This window comes from Hylaeus volcanicus, unplaced genomic scaffold (genome assembly GCF_026283585.1).
Source record: "Hylaeus volcanicus isolate JK05 unplaced genomic scaffold, UHH_iyHylVolc1.0_haploid 12221, whole genome shotgun sequence".
NCBI classification, from domain to species: Eukaryota; Metazoa; Arthropoda; class Insecta; order Hymenoptera; family Colletidae; genus Hylaeus; species Hylaeus volcanicus.
Genome location: NW_026533163.1, coordinates 104,681 through 120,193, shown reverse-complemented (window position 1 = coordinate 120,193; position 15,513 = coordinate 104,681). Strand labels below are relative to the sequence as shown.

Here is a 15,513-nt window from a genome sequence, read left to right as displayed (position 1 = left end):
CAAAACAAACATGTTTACTTGAGAGTCCCGTTCTCTATATATTGCTTTGTCTTTATGATCATCCAAAACTGTTTTGTTTAATCAAAGGAAGAAATGCATTCAAAAAGCAAACTTTTTTAGTAATTGGTCGAACGAGCTAATGCCACAACAGTTTTAGCAGCTTTTTGAAAATCATCTTCAGTCATGACGCAAAGACCTAAAAAAGTATGAAAGGGGTAGTATCGTTAATATTTTCACTATCTTGTGTCAACACGAAAAGCACTAGAATATATTATTTCGGTGCTACAGTTCAACACAAATTCAGTACATACCTGACTGATTTAATATTTCCTTAGCGTCGCTTTTATTAGTACCTTCTAAGCGTACAAGTAATGGTTTTGTAAGTTGCGTTTGTTTAAAAGCAGTGACAATAGCTTGTGCAATAATGTCACAGCGCATAATACCTCCAAAAATGTTAACAAAAATAACTTTCACATTTTGGTTATTTTGTAAAAGCGTGAATGCTTGAACTATTTGAGAAACATTGGCGCCACCTCCAACATCAAGAAAATTGGCTGGTTCACCTTGATGATATTTTAAAATATCCATGGTCGCCATAGCAAGACCCGCACCATTTACAATACACCCTATAGATCCGTTTAAAGAAACATAGTTTAACCCTAATTTGGTAGCCTGCAACTCGTCGGAATCTTCTTGCGTTTCATCCTGACACATAAAAATGTCCGCTTGTCGAAATTTTGCGTTATCATCAAAAGTGACTTTAGCATCACATACAAGAAGACGTCCATCGTTAGTTTCTGCGAAAGGATTGATTTCAACCAGAGAACAATCTTTTTCTAAAAACATTTGATATAACCCTTTAATAGTGTGCGTCGCGTTTGGTAGCAAATTCTTTGATATATTAAGATTTTCCACAAACTCGTGAAGGCTAGTATCCTCTAATCCCTTATTGATATCAACAGGGAGCTTAATGATAGATTCAGGAAATTTTTCAGAAATTGTTTCAATACTTGTTCCACCTTGTGTGCTACCAATCAATAAAGGTGTCGCTGTTTGACGATCCATTAGAATTGCAAAATACAGTTCTTTTTTAATATGAAAACGTTCTACTAACATAAGTTGATGGCAGGGCATACCTTTTTCCGTTCCTGTTTGTTTTGTGATAAGTGTTTTATGTAACATTTTCTGGCATAAGTCTAACACTTGCTCTTCACAGGTAGCATGATGAATACCTCCTTGAAAACCATTTTCCTTAAAATAACCTAATTTTCGTCCCCCTGCATGGACTTGTGCCTTAACCATAACATCAGATAACGTATTGAAGGTTTTATATGCTTGCTTTACATCGTCACAACTGGATATTGTGGCATAAAGTGGTGATATTACACCATACTTTTGCATTAATTGTAACGATTGATATTCATGGAGATGCAAATTTCTTATTTGTGCAGAATAGTTCAATAAAACCGGACGTCGTTTAAACATTTGCATGGTGATTCGATTACACTTCATGATCGAAACAACCAACTACACTCTGATAATAAAATCTATATGAATAAAAAGTATTCAAGGCTCAAAAAAGTTCCATACAATTTTTTTTTTTGGTATTAACGAAACAATGCGATGTTTTTTAACAATGAAACGTCTTTTGTGAGATAAAAAATAGATCAGTTTTATTCAGATGGACCAACACATGAGGACTTGTGAAACTTGATAAGTCATACGAACAATTTTTTTCGTTTTGACCTTGGTTTAAAGTATCGATTTTTATACATTTTTTTTTCTTGAAACAGATTTTTTTCTTGAATTATAATAATTTTTATCAGATTGAAAATTTTTAAAAATATTTTTGGAGCGCGTCATGGGACAAATTTTCGAGCGATTCCGACACGACATTCACACATTGATCTTTGACAATCCATAGAACGTCACAGGCTCTGCATCAATAAGAGTTCAACCCAAAAAAGTTGAAATTTCTAAAAAAATATTTTCGTTTTACTTGATAACTGAAAGACGGTGAGTGATAACCAAAAGTATTGCATTAGGAAAAAGTTGTTTTAGCAATACAAGAGGAGATTCTTCTTCTTCTTCTTCTTCTTCAAATAAAGGACACGTTGGTTGATTCTTTGTTAAAACAAAGTCGTCCATAACGATTAAGGCGTATGATATTCTTGTTGTTAATAATCTTGCGATCATTAGTTTAAAAATCTGCAGAGCTTTTGTAAATAAAAAATGCACATCGTTATAAGAAAATTTTTTATAGGGATCATTGCATAAATAAAATAACCCATAAAGAACGAGCATCTTACTGGAAAAGGGAACAAAAGATTCGAAGGATGTTTCAAAATTACCATGTTTCTGCCCAGCAATGGTACAGAGAGAATCATTCGATGAGATATGTAATAAGAAATAAAGGGGTGTTTGTAATTGAAGAGGTAACGTTTTTACAAGGTTGCATAACTGAACTCGGTTTAAGCAATCGTAAAGAAATGCGTCTGAATGATTTTCCTATCATAAAAGAAACAGAATGGAGAAAATTAAAAAGAAAGGGAAACATACAAAAGGATCTAAAATTTGACGTAAAGACAATGTGTGCATAATAGTTGACGTTGTGGTAAGATAAGCGATATTTTGATGAATAACATCATGTAAGCTTGTGTTTAAATTCCTAGTGTTAAGAAATAATTTTCCACGAGAGATTGGTAACAAATTAAATAATGATAAAAGTAAAGTTGTTTTACCTAATAAAAAGCAACGTAATAAACATAACGTTTTGTATTAGCGACAACTGAAATTATTAAAAAAAATACCTGCACCCGTTTTTCCAATAATAGCAATTGTTTGAGAGGCTTTTGCAAAAATAGTAACATTTTTTAATGTTGGTGAAAATAAATCTAAAAGAACATTTTTACATCCTGTTGAATGAGAAAGAACTGGTCGAACATAATGAATAGTAACATTGTTTAAGGTTAATTGATTTTCTAAGTTTTTGCATGGAATGAGAGATTGGCATGACGAGACATTTGGAGGCTTTTCATATTGACAAGAGAGAATACGAGAACAATCTAAAAGTCTTTGAAGGGAACTGAAGAAAGCCTGTGATTGAGCGAATTGACTTAATGTGAAACCTAATAAAAATGGAAAGGTAAAAGCTTGCATTGCTATAAAACTAAAAAGTTCTATAAGAGGCGTTTGAGAAGACTGAAAAACAAATTGGTCGACCCAAGTAAAAGAACCATATAACGTTATTGAATGCATTTTTTTTATATAACAAATTAAAGAAATTGTTACAATGATAGGCAAGGAAACTAAACGCTCGCGAACATAAAGCCATGTGCTGATACCATTAATAGAATACTCAGCTCTCGTTGTCTGTATAACGGATGTATAGTACATTTGTAAAAAGCGATAAGATTGATGAAATGCGCGCAATGTTATAACCGAAGTTTGCGCATCATGTAACAGACAAGACGATGGCGTGATCGACGCTAATTTTACCCGCTGAAGATATTTATTGGCAGGTAAATAAAAATTATACATCCATTTAAAAACAATAGAAATAATCAATATTGTAATGAAACATAAAATAGGGGCAAAAATTAACAAAAATAAAATCTACAATAATATCATTTCAAATAATGAATTTCTCTTCTTTTTCTTCACGACATACTATAAGTAATATTTGGAGTGTCAGCGAAATACCAAGAAAGACTGTAGACATTAATCGGAGATCGATCACAGACATATCTAGAGTAAATCTGTGAATATTTCAATACAAGTAGTGTGTCATTTAAAGAATTTCCTTTTTCTATTGATTGCACCTATTTAATATACTCCCAAATGAAAAAAACGAAAAGCACCAGTATTCGGAATGTAAAAATTTTTGTAATAAAAAATTATGAATAGAATGGGCTGTTTTCAAAACACCTGAAATTTGAATTGTTATGATGATAATACTCATCATCACAGCAGCACATGAAAGCCTTTGTTAAACAAAAAATAAAATAAAATCGTGTTAGGAAAAAAAGTGTAAAACTGACAGTATATAAAAAATCGCATTTTGATTGGATGGATAAGATATTGGCAAGGATAAAGTCGTAGGTGTGGATGCTTTATTTTGAGTGATTAAAAAAGATACAAAAAATTCCATGAAATTTCTTTATCGCTAAGACGTCATGATTTACTTGAAGTGTTGAAAACTTGTTCTTTTAAAGAATACGGTTTCTGCAATGTTGTTGTACAATGAAAATTGTTTTGAATTTTACAATGTTAATGATCATATCTAGAGAAACTGTACCGTTTGTATGGAATTAGGGGAAGCTGTCAAAGATAATTTTGATAAGTAAAAGGTATTACTAGTAAAAAAAACCATAAGAAAAAACAGCAAATCGTTTTTAAAATTTTCCTTAGTAATTCAATACACGTACCAAAATAATAACAAAAACAAACAAAATTTTAATAAGAAGAGTAACATAAGAGTAAAAATGAAGCGTTTAGTACCAAACGATTGAATATAATAGAAAAATGCTTTGAAAAAAGGAGTTTCGGGAGCTTCATTTTCGTCATAAGTAAAACCATGATTTTTTTTTGTTTCTTCTGTAAAAGTATACAATTTTTTTAAATAAATTTCTTTCAATTTTGTATTTTTGGAATCATGCATTGCTACGGATTCATTGGGCACTCTACAATGCGTTACACCTCGTAAAGATTTTAGCGATATTGGTTTCAGCACCCCTTTTTTTAAATGATGCATTTCAAATGTGACGCAAGGTTTCTCTACTTTTTCTATCATATAGACAGCAAGATCGTAAGGAAGCGTAATAACAGTGGATTTTTTATGTAAAAATCCTCCAAAATCAAACAAATTTTTAAATATCTGTAAGCTTGTTACCACATCAAGAGAATCAAATAAGCCATCAATAAAACAAAAATCGGTTGCTTCAATATGATATAAACATCGAGCTAAAGCAATGCGAGCTCTTTGGCCTTGACTGATTGTATTACCTCGATCCGTGATTATATGAGCGTCTCCAGTTTCCCAAAGAGCAAAATCCTTTTTTTAATTTTTCATCAAAAAAAAAAAAAATGCTAAATTAAAAAGACAACTACATGAATGAACGTACATGATGTAATTCACATATTTTTATGATAGTATCATAAAATGTTTTATTATAAGGACGACCAAAAAGAATGACTTCGCGAACTGTCCCCAACGGAAGCCAGCACATTTGGCCAGCATACGCGACGGGATATGTAGGACCCAACTTGACTGTTGCATAACGCATTTTTTGTAAATCCAAAGGGTACCATTGCATTTGTCCTTGTATCCTAGTTCTTTCATTTAATAAGCACATTATCAAATCTGTTTTCCCGCTTCCCACAGGACCAACAATACAAGTACAACAATCTCGCTTTAAACATAATTCCTTAATGGTAATATGTCGTGTTGCTATTGATTCTTTAACATTTTGTATAAAACTGCAACTCTTTCTGTCAATTTTATCACCATCATGCAAATGCGAAACAAAAATTCCATCAAAGATTTTTAAAAGGCATTCATGACCATGAATTTTATCAAGAGGATCATTTTGTCGTTGAATATTTTCCAATGTTTGTGATTTCATAACTTGACAATCCGTTTTTTCTACTACTGATGAATAGAATAAATCAAAGTGCTCACAAGAAAGAAGTCCATAAAGGATTCCATGAAGATGACTTCCTAATTTTGAGAGGGGTCGGATTAATTCTTTTAAGGCGATCTGACCCGCAAGGACAAGTGGAATACTTAATTTTTTTTTCTAAAATAAAATCATATCAACAGTACATAAAAATTTCATTTTTTGTTTTAGAAAATCTACCAAAGTCTTGTCGGTAAAGTACACTCCAAGAAATGTTAAACATGTGAAGGTTGCTAAAGAAAGTAGAAACTCAGTTTGTTTCACAAAAATTAAAGTGTTACCTAAATTTTGATTGATCAGAGTTGATATAGAGAAAGCAATTGTATACAACTTCAAAGTAGACATTTCTGTATTGCGCAGATCTGTTATATGTTTGTCCACTTGTGATTCACTAAAAACAATACCAAGTATAAGTAGAACTGTTGTTTATTAACAACGTGAATCGTACGTATTTTGAAGTTTCATATTTTTTAAATCCCCGGAAATAATTTGTAAGAAATTAATACGACGGTCACGAAGACACTAGAATGTTTTTTTTTTTTTTTGAAACACAATTTCCAAAAAATTAACAAATGCTACCATTTAAATCTGAACTCACGAGTAATTTTTTTTTGTAATACACACTTAGACATTCACATAGAAATGATACCATCAATAAACTAACAAGGAGTGTGAATGCGATGGATGCTGCAAAATCATGCTTTCGTAAAAATGATAAACACCACAATGAGAACAGTTAAGATGAAATAAACCATGTTTATTTTATCATACCAATATTCGAGCTCCTATAAAAATTAAGAGTAAGCTTAAAATGCTAGTACTAAGATGGACCATATGGGTCATAAAGTCGGCAATGTACTGACAATCTTCCTAAAAAAAAAGGTAAAATTTTGTTACTGAAAATGTTTATTGTGACGCAAAATCCATACAGATAAAACATTAATGACGTTAACTTTATTTGAATTTGTACTGGATTTTTTTGTCAATTCAATTAAAGTCGGTATTGGGCAAGAGAGAAATCGCTTATACAAAGACATGCTTAATATTTTTTCCACACAAATTGTTACACATCTTGACCAAAAACGAAGCTGTGGTTCAATAAGACACACAATCACCTCAAGTAGAATAAGTAGTAAAGAGAAAGTTGTCGCTGGGAGTCATGAATGAAGAAAAACATGCTAGCATTATAGACGTCATATAAAAATGTCTTACTTTTTTTAAACGTCACTTGATCCAAATTTAAATTCTTGATTATTTTATTCAGTAAAATAAATTGAATGATTCTTAAAACTAATGAAAAGGCTTCGCCAATTGTCAGCAAAATGTACGGTAAGTAAAATAAACGATATAAAACGCGAATCGTTCGTAAATAACGTTGATGGTGAAGCGCGGAAAAAAGTCTATCTTCAAATTTGTTTCCCCAGTATTTCATATTAAAAAAACTATTAAGCTGCGGTAATTGATCTAAGGTCATAAAATGCATTGTATTCGGATTAAGTAAATGTGAAAAATTCGTGAAAAGCAACGGGTTTAAAAACCGTTGCTTTAATACCATCCAGTAATTTATAAAAGAGTAAAATGAAAAATTTAATTTCATAGTTTCAATAGCACTGAACAAAAAAAATATGTTGATAAATGAACGTGTTTTATGAAAACGTTTATATGTTGACTGCGTCTAATAAAAATAAACCATTACACAGACCTTTATCCTACATGTTTACTTCCAAATTTTTTATTTTTTGATTTAAATGTATAGAAATATCCATATCCTTTTCAATATAAAAATATATTTTTTTTTTTTGGTTCACTTTAGACATCATGCCAAACGCTTTATGGTTTAAAAAAAAAAAACTGGATGATTCGAATCTTTATACGTGATATCTGGATTGTGTCCAATCGTACTTTTCGTACTTCTTCTTAAAAGATAGAATAGTATTTTGTAAATCCCTTTGTTAAAAAAAGAAGCCAATTTGTTTGGTAGTGGGTAAAATGTTTGTAAAACTTACACTGTGGATGAAAAACAAGTAGTAAATCTATCCGTTTCCATGATACCTTTGATTATTTCAATGCCAAAAGATTTGCTGAAATGATTGTCTTCTATCAAATGTAGGTACCCTTCACCTACGACAATTTTGATAAATTTTTTTTAGAAAAACAAGTAAACATCTAACCTAAACCGAAATTAACGTAGAAATAAGGAAAGTTTTTAGGTAAAATCTTTCGACATCCTTGACTGGATGTCGGTACAGGAATCAACTTTTTATTTTGAGACCATTCATCACCATACTCCGACAATGCTTTATAAAAATATATCTTTAAAAAAAAAAGGACGCTTTGAATTGAGGGCACCTAAAATGTGTTATTCAGTTTTAACGGTTACCTTGCAATCTTCAAAATTTTCCACAGGAATACCTAAACAATCAATAACAAGATGGCTTCCTCCACCTAAAAATTGTTTCTCCTTCTCCACATTGTACGTCATACTTTCAATGAAAACGACTCCAATATTTTGGGCGTCTAAACAACTTGATATATTATAATGACACAATGAATGTTGATAAAAACTAAGGCTTTACGCTACTAATGATTTTTGAAAATTACGAATTTCTTGGTACACATTTTCCTCCAAATTCGCTGACGACCCTACGTGTTTCTATTAGAATAGTTTAGGTTATTTAAAAAAAAAAAAGGACAACAAGCGCTTTACCTTGGGGCTTATAAAGAGATGAAAAGGCACAACACACTGCTTGAAACTTTGATAACATAAATATGCCTGTTGTGACACGGCAACTAAAGACGTATGCCGTATTTTTTCAAACGTTTCATTATCAAAACAAAAGAAACATCTAAAATGCATTAAAAATTTCCAATGAAATGTTGCATGTTTCTTTACTTTGATGGACGTCGAGAAAACGGAACAGTACCGACATTGAAAGACCCATTGGGAACTGATGTGTTACGGATTGTTTTCAACCGCTTTGGCTCGATCCGCATTTCTGAATATTGTCCTATTTCATCATGGTTTTCACCATATTCTTCAAAATGATATCTAAAACAATCATTTGATTAAAACAAAAAATCACACAAAAATACTGTTCAATCTAATTTCAGTAGCATAATAACCTTTCCATATTTTTTTCAAGCAAGGTATCCAAATCACTAATGCTACTCGTATGCGTTTCCTTACACAAGGCATCCAACGACGAATTTCTCGTCTTGTTTCTTAGCCTATTAAAAACTAAATTGTGCTAATCTAGGAAGACATTTCCTACTTGTATGAATTTTTTGTTTTTAATGTCGTGACTTTCTCCCATTTGTCTTGACCTGTTTTGTTCGAGGAGAAAGTGGTTAATTGGACTGCATATTTGAGCTCATGTTGAGGGTTGTGCTCAGCATTGTCCCTTCTTGAACTTTCATTCATTTTCGCTTGGTTATTTTTTCGTAACTTGTTCAAAGCTAATTGATTGGCGTCATCTACGTCAAACATTGCAGCCATACAACCTTAATCTTACTGAGACCGGCTTTCAATTTGCATTCTACCTTGATGATGAGCAAGATTTTCAAATTCTTTTTTATTAGACAATTGTAAAGTCGTTTTATGTTGACACTTATTCAGATGAATCGTGTTATCCTCTTGTGAATTTCGAGACAATTTTTTCTTGTCCATTACATTGCTTTTTTGCTTTACATAAATTCCTTTAAGTAATTGAGGTGGACAATGAACTGTGCATTCGTTTTTTGAAATGTGTGTAGGTGTATTTCTCGATTTTTCCTGCAAAGACTTGAGTTGCATTGTGGAAGGTAAACCATTTTCTCCATTCAAATAAAAAGGATTCAATTCTCTGTCACGAAGAATTTTCACGGCGTCAGGATCACCTTTCGGCTAATAAAAACCAAATTTAAAGAATACGTTTATTGCTGTCATTTTTTGTATACTACTGTTACTTGTACTGGTCGCGTTCCTCGATGCGATTTGTATGTTTGCCCTTGTAAAATAGTATCGAAATCTCCTAACTAGCAAAAATAAAAGTTACTAGAGAGCACATTTTTTTGACGGACCATCCATTCTTCACGTTTAGCTTTTGTTTCGAGTTGAGTGTTAGTACTTGTGTTACCTTCTTCATGATAACATTGTTCCTAAGAAAACAAGTTTTGGTTTTGTGGACAATTTTGTAGTAAAATGTAAAACCTCATGAAACAATACATGTTTTTGTTCCCGTTGTTTTAGTGAAGTCTTAGTTTTTTTTAAAGACTTTGAAACATATTTATTTTTATGAACAAATTGTATTCCAGATAACATTCTTGTTAGTTCAGTAAAAAATAACAAGGCTATTTTTGTATTAATTGTTTTTTCGAATAAAAAGTCAAATTAAAAGGTGACATTTATTTTTATTGACCTTTTTGTGTCCATTTTTATACTAAGTTAAAACGCATTCCACTGTTCGACTAGAACGGAGAAAACCATGATCAACTGTCACAGAATTTCTTTTTCAAGTGAAAATAGTAGATTCATTCAGAATTCAAAGTCTTCAGAAAGAATGGCTACAAGCGGTTTACACTAAACAGTTTTGTGTTGTGTGTCGGCTATTGTAAGACGCTTCATATTCTTTTAATTTGGCATCATCATGAAAAATTTGGGAGTATGTTTGTAAAATGTCATCCACTGAAATGAATAGAAACAAAAGGTTAAAAAAAAAAGTGTTAACAAACAAAACAAAGCGTTTTTTGACTTACATTGACTATTAAGATGATCAAGCGACGCATTATGGGTACTGTCAAAATTTTCTTTTGTAGGTTTTAAATGAAAACTTGAAGGGAAATCTATGAAAATTTTATGTATAATTTGATAAAATCAAGTCAAACTAGGATTGTTTACTAATCACAGCTGTTATGAGATTCTCAATAAAAAACGATGATGGTTTCACAGGCTCAGTGTTCGTCGAAATGGGTGTTATAAGTTCAGGAATGCCTGGTAAGCATGAGAGTGCTCTTTTGACTAAACGGCCTTCGGAATAAAATAAAATGCCTTTAAAAAATGAATACATTAAACAAGTTCACACTCTCTTGTCCACTACTTTCTAAAAAAAATGATTTTTGAACTATTTTCATTTAGTTTCTACCTGTTTCACATACGTCACCGCATCCCACGGTCTTAGATTCTTCATAAGGTTGTAAATTGCTTGTGTACGACGTGATATTTTTATTTAAAAAACCTAATAGTAGTGTAATAGAGTCGTCGTGATCTTCAACATGAATGTTATTTAAATAGAGCTAGGAAGAAAAAATTAAAAGGAAAGCGTTGATTTTTAAATTGTACAAATAAGAAAAAAAAAATGACGCAAATTTACTTTGTAAGTCAATTTTTCTTTCAAAAAATCCCACAATGACTGTTTCCTAAAATAACTCATAAAACAGTGATGATTTTTGAAATAGTCTAAAAGTAAGAATTTAAATGCTTACTCCGACTTGCATATTTTAGCTGAGGGTGTTGTTGATGGATTAGAGGAAATTAAACAATTATTTAGGTACAATTCTTGCTTAGCATTGAGGTGAAACCAGTACATATAGGTTGCCAGATTATAATCGAATGAGCGTTGAGAACATTGGAACATTGGGAAATGTTCGTCTAAATCTATACTTCCTAGACAAATGCGTACCATCAAAATGAAAATTTATCCCATTCCATTGTTAAAATGTACATACCTATAGCGCCTAATGTGCCCTCTTTTACAGCCGTCGTAGGAAGTTGATTGTCATTTGTTTCAAACTAACATACAATAAAATATGAAAAAAAGAATGACGATCGTTTTGTTACTTTGTTATACTTTGGGTATAAAATGGACGCTTTGGGTGTTGTGAAAAGAGTCGGATTTCTGTAAGATGTAAAAGTTATTTGATTGTCATTGGTTCGATAAAAGTAAGGTAAATCTTTTCGTAATCCAAACAAAATAAATTGACTACCTAACAAATGTTCAACAAAAGAAGAACAAAATTTTTGTAAGAAACCAAAATAGAAAACTTTCAACAAATTTTATTTCTAATAAATTGTCTTTTTTTTAACAAAAAAAAACAAAAAAAGTATGAAAGTTTATTTAATAGTAAAAATATCATTGGTCTAGATTTTCAAAAGAAGCATTTTATGTTTTCTTCACATACCCGTCACATGTTTGAAGTTTTGAAATTCCTTTTGTAAGACTTGGGTTGTTTGTAAGGGGGAGTATTTTAAGATTAAGTGTAAACGTTGTTGAAAATCAGCTTCATCTAATGATAAAGAAAGAGGAGCATTCGACTCGCGTGACCAGGAAACAACAGGAGATACAAATTGAAGAGTTTGTAACATTGCATTTAAAGGTGGCGAGAAAAGCGCTACTCCGTATGAATCTTGTGTTTTCGTCAACACTAAACAATGATGAGAAAGTCGAGAAGAAGCAAATTTGAAACCTAAATGAAATGTATTGAAATCTACAAAAAAACACTCATAAGAAAGGATGAACAGTGACTTCAATTGATCTATGTATCTTAAGTTTATTCAATAGGTAACAAAGATGCATATGTGAAGATATTCGTTTAGCTTACTTTGTTTTTTTGAGAAATTGGTATGCCCAAATTGATTGACGAGCCAGTATAGCTCCGTGTAAGAAAGACCATTACCATCATCTCTAAAAATTAAAACTTCACAATCATTCCATTCTTCGAACGAAACGTGAACAGTGGAAGCATTGGTTTTAGAACTGTAGGAATTTTCAAGAAAATAACCTACACAGGAAAAAGGATGACGAATCATAGAAGCTAAGGAAAATAAAAAATTTCGAGTTATGATGGGTCCCTTTTGAAAAACAGATGATTGGAAATTCAAAGCTGAATGATTCCACACACTTTGAAATATATGAAAAACATTAGGTGAGAACAAATTGGATTGTTTTGACAATGCAATTTGCGACAATGTCGCAAATTTGTCATTGTTAGGTAATGAAACAAGTGATAAAATATTGGATTTACTAAAATGGGGTTTTAAAAGAGTTTTATTTTGTGACTTTAATGATGAACCAATTTTATTGTCGTACACATTTGGTAAAAGAGATGAAAGATGTAATAAATAAAAATCATCTCTGTTTTCTCCTGTACTTGTAATACCTCGGGACACAAAAAGACAATAATATTTTTGAGGTCGACTTAATAGGAGGCCTAAAAGAGAGGACATATCACATTATGAAGCACTAGATTGAGTGACGAGGTTTGTGTGAGTGTTTTTCTTCATACCTTCTTCTTTCGTTTGACTATCTTGCGTGTCCATTGTGTGAGTTGAGTCATAAAATGTTTGTAGAAATGTCACGGAATGACCACGTCGACCAAGAAAAGGTTGATTCTTCGGCACGCAGCCAACATTGATAGTTTTCCAAACAATCTTAAAAGGTAGCGTCGATGATTGTGTGTTTATCACCAAACCCACGAAAACATTTGAAACTTCATACATAACAGCATCACAATTCATTGTTGTTCCAGAAATCAGAAATAAAAGTCGCACAGTTTCCCATCGTGTATCTTTTGTTTCTTCTAAAGTTTCTTTCACGTGATATGTCCACCAAACATCTTGACATTCATAAAAATTAAGACCCTTTTGTTGACAATAAGTGAAACATGGAAACCATGCTGTTAGACCTATTGATGCATAATGTGATCGAAAAGGATTTGTTCCATCATCAGGAAATTGTTTCCATTCGACAGCGGTTTGAATTGAACCGCCATTTGAAAAGATTTCTTCAAGCTTTATTTTATCAATATGCAAACACCATGAATCATTTAATAAAATGGAACGGCCATAAGGCAAGGCGAAACGATGAGAACGTTGAATATCTAATGATATATCTTCTTCTAAATAATCATTTAAAAGTGTACGTGCTTCGCCACCATACATAAAAAGATTGGAAGCATCCAACCAAATAAAAGACATTCCAAATCTTTCTTGCGGACAACAAGAAAGTTCAATACAGGTCCATGTTGCCGCAAGGAAATTGAAAATCCATAAATCATTTAATACGACAAGATCAGATAAAAAACCTTGAACACTTGCACGTTCAGTAACATGGCTAGAATTACCATTATTTGATTTGTTATGATCGAATACCCAAGGGAATCCTAAACCACCAAAAATTATCAAGTACTCCGTATATTCAGGTAACGAAGACCCGCTACCCGCCATGGGAACTATAGCAGAAGCGTGGGAATGACGTGCTGGTGGACAACAATTGGATGGATTATCTAAGACTACCCAACATTTTGAAAGAAGGTTAAACCCTAGAACATGGCTATTTAAATCCACCAATGTTTCATTGCTGGACTCAAAACGTCCACCATAAAGAAGAAACACTGGGCCTGACGCGAAAGAACCTAAATGCAGTGTATGATCCTTTAAAGAAGAAGGTGTAGCACTATTATAAACATCAAGATTTGAAAGCAAATACGTCTGAATTTGTTCACACGAACTAAAATCCTTAACATTTGTCATGGTTATCAAATCGTGACCATGAATTAAAACATTTTTTAAATCATTCGTTTCCTCCATAAGCGTTTTTTGACTCACATTCACATCATGCTTACTGTGACCTCCTACTAAAAATCCTTTACCATCAAACAAAATTAAATGTTCCCCATAGTTTGAGTTTTTGTAAGGATTTAAACCATTCAAAAAATGCACTTGACTCCAGTTTAATAGTTTTGGTAACGCCTTATCAAAAAAATACGTACGATACGTCAAATTAGGGTCTTCATGCCCTACAAATCAAATAACGAATTAATGAAAAAAAAGTTCAAGAAATTAAAAAGCCCACAGAAAAGCAACCTCTACACAATGCAGTTGAATCAAAGACTAACCCACAAAGCAGACAAGTCAATTGATGTAAGAAGAACATAAACAAATTAACTAGAAATTAGAGCTAGTCACGTAGAAAGCTGCTTACCAAAACTAATTGACTCGTTACACATAGTATTTAAGGTATCTGACATGAATGCGCACAGGATAAATTATTCCCTTTATCACACTAAGTCTGATAGATTCTTCGCGTACTGTTAAAATTCCATGACCTTCCATGTTTTCCTTGTTCGGTAGTGACTTTAGAATGAGAAACTAGGGAAGAAAGAATAAACCCAAAGGTATGGCACCCTATTGTCTGACTTAAATATGAAAACATTTTTCCTTGATTTATTTCATTATTCAAATAATCTTCAATAATTTTACGAACAGAAAAACGCTGTTCTACTGTTACGTCAGGGTGAGATGCTAATTTCACTAAAAAGTTGAAAAGAGTTGCACTTGTCATTTTCTCTGCCCCATTATCGCTTTTATTGTTCACTATTCCCTGTGAACCAAAATTCTGGCAATCGTCACTTTTTCTTTTCTCTAAACATTTAGATTCATTGCTAGAAACCCAAATTAAAAATTCTTCAATCCATTCAGCAAGGTGATCTTCCAATAAACTTGTCGCCTCTAGAATATCATACGTTTCCTTGCTAAATTGAGCTGCGAAAATTCGCGCACTCACAATATTGTTTTCATCTGTGCGAGCTCCATAGAGGAAGATACCCGAATGGCATTTAAGAGACATTCTCTATAGAATTTGAAAAAAATAATTATACACAATCTACCAGTTTTATTTAATCTTCCCTGCTAGCGTTACCTTAATGTAATCTATATCCCAATCACAAGGTTTGCTTCCCAATAAGCAACAAGAAGTATAAAATTTTTCATCAAGTAACAAGGTAAATGTTTTACTATCTTGATCCAGTAAGGGCAGTGTTAAACAAGTATTTGTTTGAGACATGAGAAAAACTGTAGGTT

General features: G+C 32.2%; 4 protein-coding genes across 4 annotated transcripts; all 4 read right to left on the bottom strand.

The window, feature by feature from the left end:
* Positions 1 to 56: 56 nt before the first annotated feature.
* On the bottom strand, positions 57 to 1,512 carry LOC128883322 (uncharacterized). Its single transcript, XM_054135547.1, has 3 exons — positions 1,137 to 1,512; positions 312 to 1,085; positions 57 to 196 (listed from the first exon to the last, which is right to left on the bottom strand). Exons 1-3 carry the CDS (start codon positions 1,510 to 1,512, stop codon positions 117 to 119), a joined length of 1,230 nt encoding a protein of 409 aa, XP_053991522.1. The 3' UTR covers positions 57 to 116.
* A 287-nt stretch (positions 1,513 to 1,799) lies between these two features.
* On the bottom strand, positions 1,800 to 7,147 carry LOC128883319 (uncharacterized). Its single transcript, XM_054135542.1, has 19 exons — positions 6,891 to 7,147; positions 6,608 to 6,766; positions 6,450 to 6,548; positions 6,277 to 6,378; positions 6,127 to 6,200; positions 5,960 to 6,069; positions 5,859 to 5,911; positions 5,124 to 5,798; positions 4,428 to 5,053; positions 4,298 to 4,355; positions 4,185 to 4,224; positions 4,041 to 4,110; positions 3,822 to 3,983; positions 3,671 to 3,758; positions 2,811 to 3,615; positions 2,560 to 2,741; positions 2,310 to 2,508; positions 2,000 to 2,216; positions 1,800 to 1,937 (listed from the first exon to the last, which is right to left on the bottom strand). The coding sequence occupies exons 2-19, from the start codon at positions 6,713 to 6,715 to the stop codon at positions 1,838 to 1,840; spliced, it is 3,768 nt and encodes a 1,255-aa protein (XP_053991517.1). The 5' UTR covers positions 6,716 to 6,766; positions 6,891 to 7,147; the 3' UTR covers positions 1,800 to 1,837.
* A 134-nt stretch (positions 7,148 to 7,281) lies between these two features.
* Positions 7,282 to 10,232, bottom strand: LOC128883321 (CWF19-like protein 2). The gene is made up of 13 exons (XM_054135546.1): positions 9,868 to 10,232; positions 9,738 to 9,815; positions 9,624 to 9,692; positions 9,219 to 9,561; positions 8,951 to 9,152; positions 8,802 to 8,906; positions 8,572 to 8,727; positions 8,386 to 8,524; positions 8,255 to 8,331; positions 8,059 to 8,203; positions 7,850 to 7,991; positions 7,685 to 7,799; positions 7,282 to 7,625 (listed from the first exon to the last, which is right to left on the bottom strand). Exons 1-13 carry the CDS (start codon positions 9,976 to 9,978, stop codon positions 7,547 to 7,549), a joined length of 1,761 nt encoding a protein of 586 aa, XP_053991521.1. The 5' UTR covers positions 9,979 to 10,232; the 3' UTR covers positions 7,282 to 7,546.
* Positions 10,206 to 14,823, bottom strand: LOC128883320 (uncharacterized). The gene is made up of 13 exons (XM_054135543.1): positions 14,743 to 14,823; positions 14,636 to 14,674; positions 12,939 to 14,450; positions 12,255 to 12,863; positions 11,835 to 12,140; positions 11,494 to 11,639; positions 11,382 to 11,445; positions 11,139 to 11,319; positions 11,027 to 11,072; positions 10,799 to 10,949; positions 10,555 to 10,704; positions 10,413 to 10,499; positions 10,206 to 10,341 (listed from the first exon to the last, which is right to left on the bottom strand). The coding sequence occupies exons 2-13, from the start codon at positions 14,658 to 14,660 to the stop codon at positions 10,232 to 10,234; spliced, it is 3,387 nt and encodes a 1,128-aa protein (XP_053991518.1). The 5' UTR covers positions 14,661 to 14,674; positions 14,743 to 14,823; the 3' UTR covers positions 10,206 to 10,231.
* Between the last annotated feature and the right edge of the window lie 690 nt (positions 14,824 to 15,513).

What these genes read in the sequence shown, in the direction of transcription:
- LOC128883321 (XM_054135546.1), bottom strand. Translation starts at nt 9,978, where the DNA reads ATGTTATCTGGAATACAATTTGTTCATAAAAATAAATATGTTTCAAAG. An exon ending in AACATGTATTGTTTCATGAG is followed by an intron (nt 9,816 to 9,867) that starts GTTTTACATTTT and finishes TTGTTTTCTTAG; the next exon opens with GAACAATGTTATCATGAAGA. An exon ending in ACTTGTTTTTCATCCACAGT is followed by an intron (nt 7,626 to 7,684) that starts GTAAGTTTTACA and finishes TTTTTAACAAAG; the next exon opens with GGATTTACAAAATACTATTC.
- LOC128883320 (XM_054135543.1), bottom strand. Translation starts at nt 14,660, where the DNA reads ATGTGTAACGAGTCAATTAGTTTTG. An exon ending in TAGTCAAACGAAAGAAGAAG is followed by an intron (nt 12,864 to 12,938) that starts GTATGAAGAAAA and finishes CCTCTCTTTTAG; the next exon opens with GCCTCCTATTAAGTCGACCT. An exon ending in AAACTTCAAACATGTGACGG is followed by an intron (nt 11,640 to 11,834) that starts GTATGTGAAGAA and finishes AACATTTGTTAG; the next exon opens with GTAGTCAATTTATTTTGTTT.
- LOC128883319 (XM_054135542.1), bottom strand. Translation starts at nt 6,715, where the DNA reads ATGTCTTTGTATAAGCGATTTCTCTCTTGCCCAATACCGACTTTAATT. An exon ending in TTATAGGAGCTCGAATATTG is followed by an intron (nt 6,379 to 6,449) that starts GTATGATAAAAT and finishes TTTTTACGAAAG; the next exon opens with CATGATTTTGCAGCATCCAT. An exon ending in ACAAGTTTTCAACACTTCAA is followed by an intron (nt 4,111 to 4,184) that starts GTAAATCATGAC and finishes CTCAAAATAAAG; the next exon opens with CATCCACACCTACGACTTTA.
- LOC128883322 (XM_054135547.1), bottom strand. Translation starts at nt 1,512, where the DNA reads ATGAAGTGTAATCGAATCACCATGCAAATGTTTAAACGACGTCCGGTT. An exon ending in ACAAACAGGAACGGAAAAAG is followed by an intron (nt 1,086 to 1,136) that starts GTATGCCCTGCC and finishes ATATTAAAAAAG; the next exon opens with AACTGTATTTTGCAATTCTA. An exon ending in GGAAATATTAAATCAGTCAG is followed by an intron (nt 197 to 311) that starts GTATGTACTGAA and finishes ATACTTTTTTAG; the next exon opens with GTCTTTGCGTCATGACTGAA.